At 31.3% G+C, this 20,754-nt stretch overlaps 2 protein-coding genes across 2 annotated transcripts; one reads left to right on the top strand and one right to left on the bottom strand.

Moving 5' to 3' along the window:
• Positions 1 to 1,742: 1,742 nt before the first annotated feature.
• Positions 1,743 to 8,563, bottom strand: LOC120260353 (28S rRNA (cytosine-C(5))-methyltransferase). Its single transcript, XM_039267804.1, has 13 exons — positions 8,212 to 8,563; positions 7,503 to 7,561; positions 7,303 to 7,353; positions 6,663 to 6,798; positions 6,158 to 6,243; positions 5,422 to 5,520; positions 4,690 to 4,743; positions 3,792 to 3,936; positions 3,347 to 3,408; positions 2,818 to 2,905; positions 2,523 to 2,606; positions 2,253 to 2,414; positions 1,743 to 2,168 (listed from the first exon to the last, which is right to left on the bottom strand). Exons 1-13 carry the CDS (start codon positions 8,513 to 8,515, stop codon positions 1,957 to 1,959), a joined length of 1,542 nt encoding a protein of 513 aa, XP_039123738.1. The 5' UTR covers positions 8,516 to 8,563; the 3' UTR covers positions 1,743 to 1,956.
• Positions 8,564 to 14,175: 5,612 nt separating this feature from the next.
• LOC120260077 lies at positions 14,176 to 15,090 on the top strand. The gene is made up of 4 exons (XM_039267522.1): positions 14,176 to 14,264; positions 14,346 to 14,693; positions 14,783 to 14,888; positions 14,974 to 15,090. The coding sequence occupies exons 1-4, from the start codon at positions 14,182 to 14,184 to the stop codon at positions 15,088 to 15,090; spliced, it is 654 nt and encodes a 217-aa protein (XP_039123456.1). The 5' UTR covers positions 14,176 to 14,181.
• The last annotated feature ends 5,664 nt before the right edge of the window (positions 15,091 to 20,754 follow it).

Genomic DNA, 20,754 nt, shown 5'->3' with positions numbered 1-20,754 from the left:
GAGCCTATTGACCAACGACCAATTGATCTATTGTTATACGGGTCACCGATAGAGCTCTTCACCGAGTGGTGAGAGTTCGATTCTCGGCTGAGAGTACATTTCTGGGAGATGTGAGCGATGGTTATGTGCGGGTGGTCCCAGCGCCTATGTGTCGTGGGCCCGCCCCCCACTTGCTCCACCGAGGCTTGTGCACAACCCCCGCAGGTTTATCAGTGTCCTTCAAGTCGCTTTTGTTTCCTTTTATCAAAAACAAGTTGAAGAAGTACAAACTAACGCTAACAACCCCAAGCGGAAACATGGGTAAAGAAAAGCAAAAGAACAAAAATAAGAATAAGAAAAATAAGAAGTGCATCACCAGAGGTGATGCACTTCTAAAATCACACACTAAAGCAGCAAAAAAAGAAAAAACACAGAGAAGTTGACAAAGTCTGCCAAAAGATGACGGAGATCAACTCATGCTGAAGGAAGAGAGGATCACTCTTGAGGTGGTTGTGGTGCCGCGATGTTGGAATGCTCGCTTTGTTGCTCGTCCAGAAAGGTGAGCAAAGCTTTAAATGAATCTAGTCGTGATCACATTTTAATTTTGTACACCACTTTCATCATCTAAATTAAAAAAAACAAAAAAATAAAAATAATAGAATTATAATTTGTATATCTCCATCTCTTATTTACTAGACAATTAAAAGTCGCATCTTCATCAAAGTGGGAGTTTTATGTGATCTGAATGTTACCAATTCAATCCACCTCCATCTTCTAGAAACCAAGCACCCTCCTAAGTAATGGCATATTAAAATCATATCAAAAGTTAAACTATTTTAGAATAGTGTTAGATTTTATTCGAATTGAAAATTTGGAAAAACTAAAAAATAATTTATTAATATGTTGTTTGTGAAATTTATGAATTTGTTTTTATATAATAAATATTCATGATTATAAAACCAATATTTTCTCTTCATTTAAAGCATCCGCATCATTTATGTGAGATATTCAAAAACTCATTTGTCTCATACAACATTACTTTTTATTTGTACCTTATGATAGAAGTTGAATGATCTTTAAATATATATATATATATATATAATTTATATTTGAAAAATATTTAATAATTTTTGGCTTCATGTTTAGTCATGAATTTTTTTAGAAAAAATAAAACCAATATTTAACAAATGAAATATACCACCTCCATAATAGAAAATTAGTAACTCATTTTCCTCTCAAATGAAAAGTTGAGGTTCTAACTCTTTTTAAATTTGGAAAAAAAAAATTATAAACCATTATATATTTTTTTTATTGCGTTTGAAGTGGAAACCCTTTTGATTATCTTCATTTATTTTAGTGGAAACGGGGATTATTTGAACTTGGGCATTCCTTAGGGACAAATTAGATGGTAAATAAAGGTTTTTTTTTTAACCTTTTTCTTTCTTTCTTCATAGATCTTTATGAAATTTATTGGTTTTGTAAAAAATAAAAATATAAAAAAAAATTATTGTTTCTTCATGATTACATACATGTACTACTATTTATTAATTAACAAGTCTAATAGAGAATGACTAAACAATGAAGATTTAAACCATTTAAATAAATATTTTCAAATTTAAAATTTCTCAAAAATGTAAAACACACAAAAATAAAAATCTATCCATTTATAGGACTCTCAATATCTTGTCCCAGACTACTAACTCCTACACCATTGAGTTAAAGATTGAAAAAAAAAGGATGAATGATCAAAAAATATACAGCGCTGCAGAACATCAAATTCCTTGCATGCCCTTCTATGGTAAAACCTTTTTTACAAATATACTGAGTTTACAATGTAAAAAACTTGGTTTTATAAGGGCATATATGTAAAAAAAAGAACATAATTCAAATAAACAAAAAGAAAACTATCTGCATATGTTCCTCCATAATCAATAAGCACAATTCTAATTAGACAACATGTATCGCTACATTTCTGCTCTAGATTATCATCCTACTGTCAAGCATGGTCCATCTTTTTCTTCTTTTTATTGTGATGTCTCTCATCCACATTGCCGAGATTTTGCCGAAGGGTAAATATATTTCTCTTGTTTTTCTTCTGAGAATCTTTTTCTTGAATTGTTTTCGTACAAATAAAGCAATAAAAAAACCTTCCACATCCTCTGTTGGATCAGTCCTGAGTAAATGTTCGGCTGAGATAAAACCAAAACCAAGCATGATCAGCCCCAACAAATGCGAAATCGAAAGGAACGTTGAAATAGATAAGTGATACTTACATCCTTCAAAGACAGGAAGTCCGCGGCGAGGCCACTGTGGAAAAGGAGTTGCCAATTCAAAATTACGAGATGCAGCAAAAGGGAGAACCGATTTGATGACATCCTCGTTTTCAGTTTGATGGATGGAACATGTACTGTACACAACTCTTTCGACAGCAGGAACTGAGGAAATTCACAGAACAGTCATTGTAATGTTGTGTCATAAGAAATAGTGCGAAGTCAAGAATTAGCAAAAACTATTGATGGTTCTATTGTGAGGATTGGACATACAGGATAGTGCATGAACAAGAGCTTTTCTTTGGAAAGCAGCAAGCTTCTTCACCCTCTGACTCTTAGCAGCATCAATATCATTATCTATGAAGTAGAAGAAAGATTGGTCATTGTGAATTCTGTGTCAAATATATTATTTACACTCCATGAAAATAACAGAAGGCAAATCTGCAATCCATATAATCAATGTGTAAATGGAAAGGCTGAATTTGATATGTATCTTTGTTGCTTGAAGGAAAGGATAGAAGAAAATTAAAAGAGCAAGGCAAGTGAAAGCATACAGGGTCATTTTAACCTTGAGAGTATGAAGGGAGCAGATTATCCAGCCTCTCAGCAGAAATTCCAGATCCAGAACAGGAGGGATCCAAGAGAATTGCACAAACCTGTAAGCATGCTTGTTATCAAGAGAGAGTGATACTTTTACACCGGATTTCAGCAGCTTGACAAAAGACTTCAAAAAACCTTTAATTCCAATAATTCATATTTCTATACTAATCCACGGAGTAATCAACTACAGTTATTAAAAACCTTATAGGAACTTTTGCATATCAAATAATTAAAGAAACATATAAAAGATGATGCAGCATTTAGCATGCACATGTTAAAAACCTTTTCGACATGTGCTTGATAAATTGGTAAGCATCATATGATTATTTTATACTTGTATTGCAACAGAAGAATAAAAAAAACTACAAAATAAGTTGAACAAATCCTTTTGGTAGCATAGAGAAAGAATAACAAAAAAGACACTGTTCTATGTAACAGGATACCATAAGCATTGTGGCAGGAACAAGTTGGCAGTGAAGAACTGTATACATGCATACCTTTGAGAATTTAGGATCCTTTGTATCCAACTTCAGAAAGTCACCATGAATTATGTCTACATCTTTGCATAAGGTTAAGGTCCATATATACATTAGGATGTTTTGTGATTGAGAAATAGATGGGAAAATTGGGAAAAAATGGACGAGCATTGATTTTTCAAAACTTGGCATACTAAATCCAGAATAACATTAGTGAAGTCGGTGGCCCGCCAAAGTTGCACTCAAAGCTTATGCAAATAGAATCTTTGTCACAAAAAAAAATGCAAATAGGATAAACTTTCCACCTAGAACTATGACTGACGCAAGGCAATGCAGGACCAGTAACTTCTTCTCACCAAAGAAATTAAATGTCTCCAATACACAAATGAAAAACATGAAAGAGAATGAAAATCAATACTGAAAGTCTTGCCAAATAAGGCAATGAATAAACCAAAAGAAAGGATACTATGTGCTCCAGATTTTGTAATAGAAGTTCGTAGAACCTTGACTCTTTCCTCATTAAGTTCACATGCTATAATTTTCCCTTGTCCTCTCATGAGAGCAGCAAGGTGAGCAGTTTTGTTTCCCGGAGCTGCACAGGCATCGAGGACCTTCAAGGATAAAAATATCCAACACTAAATGAAGAAGTGCTAAAAACCGAGTCTGAATCATTAATGAGTTAACAGACTGAACAAGGACTTGAAAATTAATCATCTTTTCGCAGAATTGGTTTAAAGATGACACCAGACTAAATTATAAAATTGGGAATTTCACATTCATTTCAGTCAAAATTTGGCCCAAGCATGAAACAGGATTCTTCATTATATGTAAGAAAGCAATAAAATCAAATACCTTAAATATAGTATGATTTCCTAGACTAATATCTAATGATAAATATTCACCTAATTGAAATAATAGAAAGAAATTGACCCAAACAGAAGAAAATGACATTAATATAACTAGCTCTAAATTGGCAATAATTAGAAACATTCATAGGTTAATTGGGAAATAGTCTGCATGGGAGTTGTAGCTAATGCTATGAACCAGTGTTTGGCAAGAAATCCTTATAGACAGGACGCAACCATAGATAAGCAAATTCTATACATTAGGTGTATAATAGATACAAAAGTGCAAAAAGCGAATTGTGCGACTAAATACATGACTCAAACCCAAAGAGAGAGAGAGAGAGGATGCAAGGGCAAGCAATACAAATTCTTTTGACAGGTCCCATAAATGTCTTCCTAGGCATGTTTTAGGAATAAATTTCCCAGCCTATTAATATTCGGTATGTAGGTATTAAGAAAAAGATGAATATCTTAAGAATTTAATAGAAGACACAGAATTCTTTAAAAGTGCTGACAAACCTGCCATCCAGGTTTAGGGCATAATGCAACTGCTACCATAGAGCTTGCTTTGCCCTGTGAAAAAATGAGAACCTTGAACATTCAAAGCTAATATTCATTATTTCACTTTAGTGTGCTACAAAGTAAATTGTTTCAGAAAATAAACATGTGTTGCTCAAGAATTTTTCCAGAAGCTTGCATATGATAATTATCTTCACAAGGACACAAAGAAGGTTCCCACTTTGCCTAGATGGTCATTTACAGGATAACCTTTCACATGTAATCTAACTTCATTTGAAAGATATGCTAAACCTTAAAAAATAAATAAATAAATAAATTGAAGATCTATTAACAGTTTCCTAGTTCCACAGAAAAAGTTTGTGCAGTGGTGGTCAACTTTTAAAGAGTCCAGCGTACCAGAGAAGAGTCAAAAGAGGGGGTATGTTTCGTTAAGGACAATCTCCTTGATGGACCAAAATGAGCCACTACAGTCTTAATCAAGAGATTATCAGCAACAACTATACACTAGAAACTTAAAACCTCCTCACCAAACTCATTTAGTTCAAACCATTAAACGTTGATTCCTTGGCATATTATGCTTTTGCGTTCTATTTTTTTCAGTATTTTGAAAAACAACAGCACAGGCAAAGGTCGCTAGACAAGGGCATGTAAGAAGGCAATACTGGACATAAAAAAGACAACCTTGAAAGGGAATGAAAGCTAGAAAAACTTGCAGGGCATGCTAAAACTTACTTGTAGAAAGACACTTCCATTCATGACCAAGGGATGATCATGCAAATCCGTCCCCGTTGGAACTACTAGCATGTCTGGAACCAAATCATCTTTCATAACCTGTGCTAATCAGATAACATCAGTAGGTAAGTTGTCTATCTCTGCTTATAAACAAGCAATAATCCACTAATCCTTTTATTTTATTTTATTTATTTATTTATTTTGCAAGTTGAAATTATGTTATCTACTTAATAATGGCTATGGAGTTTGAAAAGCCAAAAGAAGCTTTTCATTAGTAACTTAAATGACCCAAAATACTCTATAGAATCATATTTTGGCACAGGACTTTGATAATTTTATCGACAAACTTAGTTATTTGGTTTATGGTAGGAAGGATGCCTTCCAAATGAATAAAAATTAATTCTCCATGTGACAAAATAATGTAAAATGGTCAAAAATGAACAGTGAATGTCCTCAATAGTATGGGTTCATTGCACGAAAACAATAAATGCATCCTTTGTCGAGTACAAGAACCCAATTAGACACTGCTGAATCTATATTATAAACCTTTCCAAATCCATATATTCAGAAAATGTTCTTCTATATGATTATGTTGAAAAACTTGCATGAGGAAGGTAAGCCATGAACAAAGATTATTTCTGCTAAAATATTTGATACTAAAGAGGCTTTTTCTTTTTGTAAACGATGCAAAAACTAATAACCTAAGCAAGACAGAAAAGTCAACATGAAAACGTACCGTGGTTGCTTTGCCTAATTCATGCATAGCAGTGTCAATATCCATTTTGAGTGTGTTCACACGAACATATCGAGGTTTTGAAGATACTACAAAGAAGAAGAAAAGAAGAAAACATTTCTAAGAATGTCACCACAAAAGGAAGAGAAAATTTGTGATTATTGAAGGTAAAATAACTTTATCATGGCTAAAAATAACCTCAACAACCAAATGTACCAATCAGATTTATTTGTGGTTTCCCCTTCGAATAGAATATCTAAACTAATAAGAAGAAATAAAGCAAAAGGGCAGAATTATAAGTGACACCAAGTCAGTGACCTTTTCTGGTCCAATTCAAAGTAGAAAATCCCACAACTATAGTTTCTTTAATATCATAAGACAAATTGTACAAGTCACCAGTTTTATTCAAGTGTTAACAATCAACTTTGACAAAGAAAGCTCATAGACCACAAAATTATTTTACACAGGAAAAACAACATAATAGGAAATTTTTATTATGGGGATATACCAGGAGTTTGATACTCTAGGAGTAAACTTTCAACAGATTTGACCTTCTCTTTCACATACAGTTTGGCCAAAGCTGACTGAAGTTCGTTTTTGCGAAACATGAGAAACTTCTCCACGGGGCCTGACATAGCAATATCCTAGAACAAAAATACTATTATCAAACAAAACATAGGCAGGGATAGTATATTTAAATATAATTAACATTGAACTGTCAATATCGGTGCATACTATATATCAAGTAAGGGAGGTAAAAGTAATCATAACAAAAAGAGGAGTGAAAAAATAGACCTCTCCAAGGAGATTTTTTTATCTTATTAGAGCCCACAAGAATAATGACATATTGGTTAAGTGATTGCAGACTTCAAGTGACTGAATAATGTGAATTGGGATTGGAGTGGATAATGAATTTATGAAATGACGAATCACTAGCACGCATGATAAATAAGAAAGATGACAACTCATGTCCAAAATGCTCCTAGAATCTCTGGATGTATTTTCTCTCCTGAAAATCTTAGTGTGATATGAACTTTCTGCCTTCCCAACTGTTCCATTAGCATAAGTATAAACTTGACTACCAAACCATGTTGTCACTGTGAAAATGTGGGCAAAATATTAAAATTAATAATTCTTAAGGAACGTACCTGTCCAAACAGAACATCGTATGCAATCACGTACACTAATTCCTCTTGCCTCTGCAGAAGATAAGTGCTAAATTATCACATAAAAGAAGTAACTCAACTTGTAACCTAGCCATTTCTATCGGCAAAAATACAAGAAATTAAATAGACATGGAAGGAGAATGTAAAAATGCAAAAATTTGATAGATGTGAATGACTCTAACCTTCCATTTGCCACTTAGTATATTTGTAGCAGCTAAAACCTCCTTGAGTAAGGGAAGATCTATAAACCATGGAAAAGCAAGACCCTCAGCAATTCACAACTCAATCATGCAATAAAAGGAAAAACAGTGCAAATAATGTGCCAGAATTCATGTCAACAAAAGCAGAGTTTTGTTAATCAAATATATATATATATATATATATATAAACCAAATGTGATGCAAATATGGTAAATTCATGCCCATATTCATAAGCCAAAATTAATCCACCAAAAACCAAAACTTTCTCATAAGAGACGTTCACACCAACCAATTCACAGGCCAACACCAATCATTGAGAAAAAAGAGAAGCAACAAGAAATACTGATCACATAGTTACATGCACAACAAGTGTGATGCGAAAACAGTAAATTCATCCCTTATATTGAAAAGAAAAACCTAACCCACAAAAAGAAAGCAACATTCTGATACAAGAGCTCCATGCAGATCAAATGCAAGCTAAAATCAATCAATATAAATTCATATTCACAGGACAACATTAATCAATGCTTTCTTACAGCAGAGTCGTGACAACAGACCAAATACAATACAAAAACAACAAACTTGATTCCCATATCAATACACCATTCACCAATGCATCAAAAGCAGCAGCTTTATAACAATTTATAAATTAAGCATTAATCCGAAGGAAGGAATGAGGGCAGAAGAGTACGCTTGAGGGTTTGACAGACGAGAGCAAAGGTGGCCTTCTTGTTGCGGACGGAGGGGGAGTAGACTAGGGACTTGATGGATCCGACCGCGCGGCGGCGGGCATCGCCCTGCAGAGCTGAGCGCAGCACCTTTGCTGCCTCCCTCCGCGCGAAGTACGCCGACCTCTCCACTCCGTTCCTGCTCTCCATGCGCTTCCTCCTTCGTGGCGCCGCCGCCGGCCAAGCTCTCCCCGCCTTCTTCTCTGGAGGCGCCATCTCTGATCTCTCTGCTTCTCTCACTGGATTGTCTTGTTGATTGTAATACATTGGATGAAATATCTGACGGTTGATATTAAATCATGCCATTTTAATGGCTGATATTAAACAAACCACAAATTGATTTATGTTGAAGAGTTTTTAAAATAGTTATAATTTATAAATTAACTTTTATAAAAAAAAAAGACCAGTAAATGATTTGGAATGAAGGATGATGAAATCAACATACCTTGTCCATATTTCCCAATAATAATAATAATAAGGTAAAATAAATATTGGTAAAATATTTATTAAATCTCGCAATAAAACAGGGTTATAAGAAGAAAAAGGTATTTAATATTTATAATATCATGAAATATGAAACTCAATTTATCCACTTTTAATATTGAAATTAGTTTTTTTAATAATAAATATCGGTTTTATTTCCTGCTCAACTTGTCTCGAGATCAGGTTTGTAGCTGTGATCCTCTATGAACCGTCCATCATGCATAGAGATCAGTGACCAAAGCCCTCGTTTCACAATAGAAGAGGGAGCCGACCTCTGATGAAGCCAAGCCAAGCCAATGATCATTTAGGACTATTAAAATCAAAATTTAAAATTTAATTTAAAACTTCTTTAAAATATATATATATATATATAAATTGTTTTTAAAAAGGGTAAATCATAAATTTGAATGAAAACTAAATAAAATTTAACTAGGATTAGAAATTAATATCAAATATTAAAATCTAAAGGATACCATTTTATCCATTTGTTTTTATCTATTTTATCCATTTATATAAAATTATCCAATTTAATTTAGCAATGGCCTTTTTCCAATAAATTATCACCACAACTAAAATTTTCACTTACGAAAAAAGTTCTTACAACAAAGAAAGTAGAAACGGAAGAAGAGTACAAGATCAATACGATGTCTTCTGTAGATTTTATTATTGGGATGCGATTTATATCCAAAGACGATGAACTTCTTGAACTCTTATATAATAAGGCTACAAGTATGTTAGAAATTTCATAACAATTCAACATTATCATCGATGCAAACGTTTACAATACCGAACCTTGGAATCTTAGTAATAATAATTCTTTTCACTTTTGTTTTCGTATATTAAAATAAATTTTGATGAATTCTCATACGTTAAGCATGCATGTTTCAAACCTTGTGTTCTTTGATCTCTTATTCTATGTCTTATTTTCTATTTTGTTATTATTATTTTTATTAATTTGGATTATATTTCATAGTGTGAGGTATTATTTATCCAAATATTAAATATTAAATAGATATGTAAAATACTATCCATGCTTCCATGATCTATGTCTACCTGCCTTTGTTTATGAGGCGGAAGCTCACGCATATGTTTTTTTAAAATCTTATTATTTCTTAATTTATTTTATATTTTTTTATTTTTATAAATCTAGGGGTTTGAAGCGGAAATTGTATATAATTATTTGAAGAAAACAAAAATAACTTCGAACGAAAGCTCTCTTTATTTATTAGGATTATAGTATGTTTTTATTTTTATTAAGTTAATTAATTGCTATTTAAAATTTTAATTGCTATTCAACCTACCCGAATTATATTTTACAATTATTGTATTTTTTTTGTTTTGAATTTAATTTATGCATGTGAGATAATAATATTCATAAATTTATCTTAAATAAAAATACATCGAGTTACTTATACGGGATAAATATTTTTATAAATACACGTAATTTATAGAGTAAAATTTGATGATAGATATTTCATGAAATTAAAATTTAAATAAATAGTTACTATATTATGTACGAGGAATTTTATGTTTATTTTGAATAACTATAAACCATATTATTTTGCAGGGGATACTTTGTATAAACTGGAGAATGAAGTATATTATTTTTCAGTGGCGAAACGTAAAAATCGACAAGGAAGAAATAGTATATTGGAAAGAACCGCTGGCAATGGTTATTGGCATATGAATGGTCAAAATATTCCTATAAAATACTCCCTCCGTTCTTTTTTATCTATCATAAACCAATGTTCTTTTTTAACTGACATTTTTAAACATTAAGAAGCATTTATTATTTTTTTCCCAAAAATACCCTAACACTCTATTCGATTCTTTTCTTGAAATTTAATATGAGAGAGACATGTGAAGATATAAATTAGGGGTAATTTTGGAAAGATAACTAATTTTTTATTGAATTATGTGAAATAACTAGTATGTGAGATTCGGTTATTCACAACAGATAAAAATGAACGGAGGGAGTAGAATGGTGAAGTTGTTGGTTATAAAACTGCCTTGAAGTATTATCACTGTGATAAAAATAAAAAGAAAGTGCAAACCAAATGGCTAATGAATAAATACAAACTGAAGGCGTTGTCAGATAACTTTCAGAAGGTATGCAACAAAACAAATTACTAATAAAGAAAGTTAGATACTTTGTTGTTTAATTATTAATTTGTTTAACATATGAAGCAATTGACGTGTGGTGTATGTGCATGCATGCAATGTAGCCTGCAGAGTTGGTGTTGTGCCATATTCAGAGGGCAAGGACAAGGAGTGACGTAGAAGAGGAATTTGCTTATAATTATGAAAATGGGTCATCTGATTTTTATAATATTGTTGATCATCAAGCAACATTGCCTGATCAAGTTCAAGATCCAGTTAATTCTGATGATTGGGAGAGGCCAAGATCAAAGAGGTTGAGGAGGGACATTAACACTAATAATGGCACTCAATATGACAATACAAACACTGATCAAGTACAAATGGCACCAGCAACAGGTTACCAAGAGTATCAACATTGTTACAACACATCCACTAGTGTTCCTGATCAGCAGCAACAGCAACAGCAGCAGCAAAACTACACTACAAATAGTACTGTTCCTGATGAACATCAGCATTTCAGCAAAAGTAGTGTTCCTGATCTACATAATCAATTTTATTTCAACACAAGTAGTGTTCCTCACACTACAAAAAAATTGCCATATACTGACGCTTTTCAATAGTAACAGTTAAATTCCGTAGCTATAGACTGGTTTTTACTGACGATACTTTTAAAAACCGACACTATATATAAGATATTTATCGACGGATTTTTAATGCATTGGTATAGGTAGACTTTTTATCTATAGTAACAATCAAATTTGTAGCTATAGATTATCTATCTACCAACGAACATTCAATTTGTCGGAATAAATATGACATTTACTTACGAGATATTGTTCCATTGATATAACTACTACTCTATACTTATACTTATCTATAGCAATGGTTAAATGTAGTAGCTATATATTATTTATACCAATGAATTTTTAAAAGTGTTAGAATAGATCGGACATTTAGTGACTGGAAATCATTCTCATTGGTAGAGCTATATGTTTTAAATTTTATTTAATTTTTATATTTATGTTTAGTAGAGCATGGCTTAATAATAATAATATTATTAGAATTAAATTTGAGATTTATATTGAGAATAATAATTAAATTAATAATCATTATAAAAACAAATATAAAAAAATAATGTCATGATAATTTACTCTATAAATTATAAGCACATTCGTAAAAAAAATAACAATCTAATGAATATCGATTGGATACATAAATTAATTTACAAATTTATGAAAATTAATTAACTTATTATTTTATATAAATTAATTTGTTATATATTTTTTTATTTGACTAATATAAATAATTATTGAAATAAATATTTAAAAGATTAGCATTCATTACTGCAACTACTAAAAAAATATTTTATTTTTTGGTAAATAAATATTTGATTTTATTTATTTTTAAAATTACTTTTAACATTGGATTATGATATAATATATATATATATATATATATATATATATTGAAAAAACGCATGTTAGTAAAAGATAATGTTTATTATATAAATTAATGAAATTATAATTATTTCATATAAAAATATAAAATTAATTTTTATGTTAAATTTAATTGGTTTATTGGTAGTTGTTTAATATTTAAACTTAAATAATAAATATTTAATGAATAATTGTTTTACTTGCTCTTGTATAATAACAAATAATGTTAATTATATAAATTAATGAAATTGTAAGAATTTCATACAAAAATAAAAAAATAATCTTTATTTTAAATTGAATTGGTTTATTGTTAATTTTATAATATTTAAATTTAAATAATCAATACTTAATGAATAAGAGAGCTTTATAAAAACTTAAAACTTTATAAAATATAAATAATAAATATTTTTTCATAAATTTTATTATATAACAAAAACAAAAGTTATTAAAACATCAACAAACCCATCTTCATCCCTTCTCATTGCCCATCTTCATCCCTTCTCATTGTTGCCGGAGGATCAAGGTTTTTTCCCCGCGGATGCTCCTCGAAACCCTAAACCTTCTCGCAGGTACACATCCACTTCTTTTTTCTTTTTTTGAAGAATTGGTTTCAAATCCTCTCATTTCCTTGATTCAATTGTCTCTCTGTTGTGCCCTAGACATTGGTGGGGGAGAAGCACACTCGAATTAGATGGCAGGATCTCCATGAAACCTGTCAATTAATCCTTGATTCCTACTGGGAGGTATGCTTGTTCTCTTCTTTTCCCCAAATTTGATTGTCTTGGCTGTTGAATTTAGTTCATCTGGCTGGTATTTTGCTTAGTTGCTTTGGAATGAACCCAAAGTATCTCAGTTGTGTTCTGAACTCCATATGATTACTTATGCAGAAGGTTCAACTGCCTTAGAGTATTGCCATGGCTTCAACGCCGGCATCATCAAGGTTCAGGGGCTTCGCTATGGTAGCGGTGAGTTTGATTTTGAGCTCTTTTTGATTTGATTGTTGGTTATTTTTCAAATTTGGATGTGATCTTTGTTGTTTCATAGTGAATGATTTTGTTATTTTTCAGATCGGCTGATAGATTTCTCATTTGGTTCCATCCATGGTTGATTAGATGCCTTGTTATCCAGAATTTTATGTTTTATTTCTTGAAATTTTGGAGAGAAGGAGCTCATTGATATTTGAGGAGGATGATTGCTATTGATGATTTGATTATAAATCCAAATGAATGTTTCATTAGATTTGTTATTGGTGATGATGAGATTTTTGACATTAGAAATGGTTTATAGATGGAAATCTTTGATAGTTTCTTGACTTATTGATAGTGTGGTTTTTAGATCGGTTGCTCAATTACTCATTTGATTCCATCTATGTCTGGTTGGGATGTCTTGTTATCCAGATTTTTATGTGGATACTTGATTGGAGAAAAGAAACTCACAGATTGGATATTGTGGAGGATTATTGCTATTGGTGGTTTGGTTTTTGAGAACAAATGAACATTTCACTTCTTTATTTGGATTGCAGTCTTCCTTGAGACATTTTCTTGAAGCTTCAACTTTAATACAATACTTGATGAAGTCTAGCCTGATATTTTCTTTTTCTGTGAATGGCATATGAAAATAAAGCAAGTGAAACAAGAACATGCCTGACCTCTTTGGTTCATATCATTCTTCTTAAAGAGTGCATGCCTTTCAATGTAGAAGATCATAACATGAGTAAATCGGCCATTGGATCCAATAGCAATACGATGTTCTTTACCTGAAAAAGTGTGCTCAGTTCTAATTGACTTGTCCAATTTTTTTAAAGACCTTTGCTCTAAGGTTCTTCAAGAAAGTGACTTTGATTTGCTTGAGTATCGAGCTGCTTCAACATTATGTGAAATGGAAAAAAAATTTCCTCCGTCTTTTTTTACCATAATGGTATATTTGGTTATTCATTTAGCAAATGAAGCAAGACTTGCTGGTCCAGTCATATATCGGTGGATGTATCCTGTTGAGAGGTATATGTTGCATTCTAAATATTTATTTTAAATACCTAAATTTCAATTTTATATTTAATACATATACTTATATTTGAATAGGTTTCTTCTTACGCTTAAGACGTATGTGCGTAATAGAGCTAGTCCAGAGGGTTCAATTGCAGAAGGCTATTTAGCTAATGAATGTTTAACTTTTGCTTCACGATATTTAGTGGGGACTGAAACTAGCTTCAATCAATCAACTAGAAATGAAGAAGATCAAAATGTTGCCAATGATGAGGAAGTATCCATTTTTGCAAATGTTGGAAGACCATTGGGAAGGAAAAAAAATAAAGGTTGTAGTAGTAACAAGCGTAAGAGGGTCTCACGTATTACACTTGACAACCAAACTTTGGTGCAAGCACATCGTTATGTGTTGTTCAATTTTGATGGAGTTGCTCCATTTTTAAAGTAAGATTAATTCATCATATAAATTTTTATGTGTGCTAAATTATATTAATTGAAATTCTTTTATTTAGTATACTTAATTTTGTATTTAGGAAGCATGAGCAATTTATTAAGAGGCGTAATCGCTCCCCACGTCTTTCACCTTATGAGATACAAAAGTTACAAAGTGAAACATTTCATGATTGGTTTCATGATCATGTAAGTGTGACTTCACATTTGGATTACTCATAATATTTTTAAGTTATAGCATTATTTTTAATTAATTATGTATGATATTACATAGGTTGCACAATTGGAGCAACAAGGAAATGCAAACATCACCGATGAACTTAGACTACTTGCTCGTGGTCCAATGGATACAGCAAGGAGATACACTGGATACATTGTTAATGGTTTTTAGATTTCACACCAAAGCTCGTGAAAGATGGTTGAAAAACTCAAAATAGTGGGGTTGTTGTAACTTCTAAGATGATGAGTTATGCAAGTTCAAGGGATGCACGACCTATTGAAGGAGAAATTAACTATTATGGGGTTTTTAACCGACATCATTCAACTAAACTACAGTGGTAGATTCAAGGTTGTTTTTATTTAAATGTGATTGGATCGATCCAAATAGAGGTTTGAAGAAAGATAAATTTGGTTTTACTATTGTGAATTTTTTTCACATCTTGCTCATAGTGGAACTAATTTGGTTGATGATCCTTTTGTTTTTTTGCATCACAAGCTAAGAAGATCTTTTTATGTTCAAGATGAAAAAGAATAAAGATTGGCTTATTGTCAAGCATGCAAAACTTAGAGACATATATGATATCGGTGGTGGATCATCCTTTGATAGGGGTCAAGGGAGTGGAGAAGTACAAGACGATGACTCACATGACACTACAAAATGGGTTCGAAATGAAGATGATGGAGTGGAGCTCACACAAGAAATGGAAACGGCGCATGAAGAAGAACAAGCTCTTTATGAACATAATGAGGACCTTTTTTAGATCTATTTTATGATTTAATTTCGTGTTATAGATGTTGATTATAGAACCACGTTTGTTCATTTTATTTTGTTGATGTGACTATGTGGGTATGAAGTTTAATTTGTGTGTTTGAATTTTTATTATATTTTTGATTATCTTGGTTAATGCATGTCCTTTAAGAGCATATAAAGGTAAATTACTTATTTTCCTTTAACTAAGATTTATTTGAGGCATTTTTTTATGAGGAAATTAATTTATCTGTTAATTTTTTTATTTTCGAGATAAATGGGAAAGCGTAAACGGTTGAATATCACTAAGGCAAATCGCACTTCGACTTCTCAACAACAATCCGAATCAGGCTCATTATCTGAACAACAATTTGTGTTTTTAGGAACTCAGCTTTCACCAAATGAACATCGACAACAATTTGAACAACCATCAACTTCATGTATAAATTCTAACGCATTAGTTAATGTATTTTCACTTATTTATATTTAACTGTGACTTAAATTTTTTTGTGTTACTCTTTTATGTAGGTAATGCTAAGCCAAAAAAAGTTTGAGGTCCTACACGTATGGCTGATATTTGGGATTTGAATAATGAAGAACTAGTTGTTGTCAAGTTAAACGATCACCGTATACCAATTGGAGAAGAAGCTACTAAATTAACTCGATTTATCGGTAGTATGATGCGAATGCCTAACTTTGCACCTATTACTTACACAACTTGGCATGAGTTCCCAGATTCTACAAAGGAAGAAATATGGAAAGTAATCGAGGTATTAAATCTTATTACGTTCAAGATATTTTTTTTAATTTACTTCAATATATTAGCATTCAACTAATACTTTTTTCTTAAAATTTTAGACCAAATTCACATGAGTTGTTGCATTCACATGAGAATGATGAGTCTTTAAATGAAAATACAACTCAAATGGTTAAGAGTTGGATAGTGTCTGATATGAGTACTAAGTGGAGGCAATGGAAGAATTTTTTGAAGTCCAAATATTATGATGAACACAAGACAATAGAGGTAGAGGGGGGCACGGGCCGTCATTTGGCCCGGCCCGGAACCGGCACGGCCAAACCCGCCGGGTCATCTGACCCGGCGGGTCGGGCCGCCAACCCGTAACCGACGGGTCCTATTTTCTCAACCCGGCGAACCGACGGGTCAATCCGCCGGTTTGACCGCCGAGTCAACCCGGCGGGTCGCACACTGAGTTAACCCGCCGGGTTACTATTCTTTCTCAAAGAAATTTCATAATAAAATTGCCTCTCCACATATTGGAACCCTTGATCTCTATTAACTTTAAGTGATGCACAAACCAACTCCACCAAGTTTTATTAGTTGACCATCATTATAGATTTATATATATACCTATATAATTGTTAGACATCATTAATTGTAAAACACATTTATGTGTATTTTGTGCTTATAAACATACATTTAACACAAGTAAACATGTGTTGGACTTAACAAATTCTTAATTATTTTCATCGAAATATAAATTTATATAAATAATTAAAAGTGTGTTTTAGAATTATTTTTTAGGGCGACGAGCATATGTTTTTATGGCATGTCAATGCGGGGTGCAACATCACTCTTGAATTATTTTCTTCAACGAATATTAGAATCCTCACCACTCCGTACTTTAGACAAGAGGTTTATTATTTTTTTCATCGACAAACATAAATAAGTATAAAAAATAACTCCTTAGAATTCAAGACCAAAAGTAAAACTTAGATAGATCTTAATAGATATATAGATAAATAAGTGTGTGACAACTCTAATAAAAAATTAAAGAACTAATATTTATCACATTAAAAAAATTGTACATACAGTTTAATTAGATAGATAAATGAATTTAATGAAATATTTTTTTGCTCAAAATTATTTTCAAATTTTTTAAGTTGTCTTGACTTTATCTAATTCATAAGAATTTTATTTTTCAAAATTATTTAAAAAACTTAATATAAAATATAATTTAATTTGTTTTAACAACTATGATAGAAAAACATTGCTGAAAGATGGTTAGGAGGTGGGAAACTTTATGAAGTGGCCCAGGTTCGATTCCGTTTCAATTATTTTGAATTTTTAATTACGGGCCGGTCTAAGACCGACCCGGATCCGCCGGGTCGGGCCCGGCGGGCCCGGTTAACCGGCCCGTGCCCATGTCTAAGTAGAGGAAATGACCTCAAAGATTGATGATCCTCGAGTAGACAAACAACAATTTTTGGTAATTGCTACTTATTGGTTGACTGACAAAGCGAAGGTATATCTATATATTTCACATTATATACCATTTTTATATTGTTTTGATAATTCAAACATAATGGTATATTATGTTATATTCTATATATTTAAAAATTGTATAAGAACAAAGTGAGACAAATAGATTAAATTGTTCAAAATGTGATGAACCCTATTGTGAAGGAACAAGATTATTCCCTAATATTATTCAAACTGGGGTCCATATTTATAAATTTTTTATTGAATTTTGACTAATGTTATGGATTTTTGGAAATTGAGTATGTTATATCTACTTCAATAAAGTAATTTTGTAGACTAAAGAATCTAATGGAATTCCACCATCACGTGCTGAAATGTACATACAGACTCGTACTCGTAAAGATGGAAGTGTTGTGAATGAAAAAGCAGCTTCTGTTGTGGTATTTATTTAACTTTAGGCTATTTTTTATTAATGATTTTTTTTCTAATAACTTGACACTTACACTAAATTCAATGGTTTGTAGTATTATGAATGGCAAGGAAATAGAGGTTCTAGTATTTTTTTGATTTTATGCTTTTGATTTATATTGTAGAAACTTATGAAGAAAGGATTAAGTGAAAGTAATTCACAAGATCCTAAAAGGTATTCATGGAAATTGATGTGTATTCACAAGTTAAAGGACCAGAGAAAAGAGGGTGTATTCATTATATGGGACCAATTTCTATTTCATCAAGCATGTCTGGTCCTTCATGTTCTCAAATCCTATATCTTAATGAAGTACAAGATTTGAAGGCTAAGGTTGAAGGATTGAAGGAAGCTTTAACTACTGTGATCTCATTATTTCAAAAACAATTTCCTAATGAGAACGTGGAGGTCCTAAACGCTGTTACTTCCATAGTCAAAGGAGAAGTATGTGATACTATATATATTTAGTTATATATATATATATATATATATATATATATATAAATTAGAGTAGCAAATTTGTTGTTAGTCTATAGTCACACTATGGATTAAATATATTTATTTTTCCTTATTGGCACATATAAGTTTTTTTAATCTTTTGTTTTTGATTGTTGTATATTTAATTATTTTTAATTTGGTATGTTGTAGGATTTTTGATGGTATTGTTGGTAATTTTTTTAATAGTCTTTTGATATTTATCATTGTTTTTTTAAATACATTTATTTTTCCCTTATTGTCATATATTAGTTTTGTTCATTTTTTTGTTTTGATGGTTGCATATTTAATTATTTTTATTTTTGGTTTATTGTAGGATTTTTGATGGTATTGTTGGTAATTTTTTTAATGGTCTTTGATATATATCATTGTTTTTTTAATCTTTACAAGTTATTACTAGTTTGCAAATCCTTTTTAGCTATTGTTGTGTAAACAATTTTTAACTTCTATTTTTATATAATTTGTAGGTACCTGATGCTTCTAGTGCTCAACAAACGCCCGCGTGGGAATAATCATTCTCATGAATCAAGTCATCAAGTAAATCCAAATGCATCAAGTAAGCTCTTATTGTCTCCAAATGAAAAAGAAGGCATGACATGTTGTATATTATTTTTACTTATAGTTTTTTTATATTATTCAGCTTATTATTTTTAAGTTTTTTTATATTAGTGTTTTTATTGTTACATACATCTTATTAATTGTAATTTTTTTTAAAATGGTTCTTGTAGGTGATGCCCTTTTAGAAGATGACATCGGTTCTACTTGGGAAAAATTCTTGTTGCTTTATTGGGTTGTTAGACATGAAATGAAAAGTAGTTTATTTTTTTGTGTTAGATTTGAAATTTGAGGGAAGAACTCTTGGTTGTCAAGATTGAATGGTGGTTTATTTTTTTGGACATATACCTTATAAATATATGTTTGTGGTGATGCAATAGTTTTTTTCTTTTTTTATTTTTTTAGTGGAATGTTTTTTTGTGTTTTTTTAATGGCATTGATTGTTTTTAATTTATTGTAAATTAATTTAATTGTGTATGAGTTATTAAACTATTCATAATATATTTCCAGGGGTAACAATAATAGTTTTATTGACAGATTAATTATTAATATAAAAAAATTTTACCGACGGTATAGTCGTTAGCTAAAAGCTAAACATGTCTTTTTGAATATACATCTATAGCAACGGATGTTGTAGTCATTGATAAATCAAATGGATTTATTCTAACAAATATTGTAACCGTTAGTATAGGTCTATGCTTATGAGATTTTTATTGACGGTAAAAAATGTTGGAATATACATTTTATCATTGGTATAAGGTAAATAAATATGAGATGCTTTTACCAACGGTGAGATTAATAGTTACAGTTATATTCCGTTGGTAAATCCCATGAACCTTTTCCAATAGAAGCTATAACCGTTGCTATAGATGTATGTGCACAAGACTTTTACTAATTGTAAAAAAATTGTTAGAATAAGTGTTTTTATTGTTGGTATAGGATAAGTAATTTGACGGTGCTATCTCAACAGTATAACCAATAGTTACAATCATATTCCGTTGGTAAAACTAATAAATCTATTCCAACAAACGCTATATCCGTTGGTATAGGTCTATACCTACAAGGCTTTTACCGACGGTAAAATAAGTGTTGGAATAGCTATTTTTACTGTCGGTATAGGGTTTTGGGACCTTTACCAACGGATTTTTGACTTTTACCAACATATTTTACACCATCACTATATGGCAATTTATTTGTAGTGCATCAGCAGCAACAACAGCAACAAGATTGTTGTCAACAACAATGTATTAACACTAGAAGGGAGAACTCCACTGTTGCACCACTGTGCTCTGATATGCAACATGCTTCTGAAACAGGGAATGAGAAAAGCAATGACTTTGGTGTTGATTAG

Source organism: Dioscorea cayenensis, chromosome 5 (assembly GCF_009730915.1).
Source record: "Dioscorea cayenensis subsp. rotundata cultivar TDr96_F1 chromosome 5, TDr96_F1_v2_PseudoChromosome.rev07_lg8_w22 25.fasta, whole genome shotgun sequence".
NCBI classification, from domain to species: Eukaryota; Viridiplantae; Streptophyta; class Magnoliopsida; order Dioscoreales; family Dioscoreaceae; genus Dioscorea; species Dioscorea cayenensis.
The sequence above is the reverse complement of the archived record's forward strand: the minus strand, read 5'-3'. Positions and strand labels throughout refer to the sequence as shown.

Coding starts and splice junctions, on each gene's coding strand:
- LOC120260353 (XM_039267804.1), bottom strand. CDS start 8,515: ATGTATTACAATCAACAAGACAATCCAGTGAGAGAAGCAGAGAGATCA. Junction 3,937..4,689: donor GCCCTAAACCTGGATGGCAG/GTTTGTCAGCAC, acceptor TTATCCTTGAAG/GTCCTCGATGCCTGTGCAGC. Junction 3,409..3,791: donor TACAAAATCTGGAGCACATA/GTATCCTTTCTT, acceptor CCTTATGCAAAG/ATGTAGACATAATTCATGGT.
- LOC120260077 (XM_039267522.1), top strand. CDS start 14,182: ATGGTATATTTGGTTATTCATTTAGCAAATGAAGCAAGACTTGCTGGT. Junction 14,265..14,345: donor TGGATGTATCCTGTTGAGAG/GTATATGTTGCA, acceptor ATATTTGAATAG/GTTTCTTCTTACGCTTAAGA. Junction 14,889..14,973: donor ATGATTGGTTTCATGATCAT/GTAAGTGTGACT, acceptor GATATTACATAG/GTTGCACAATTGGAGCAACA.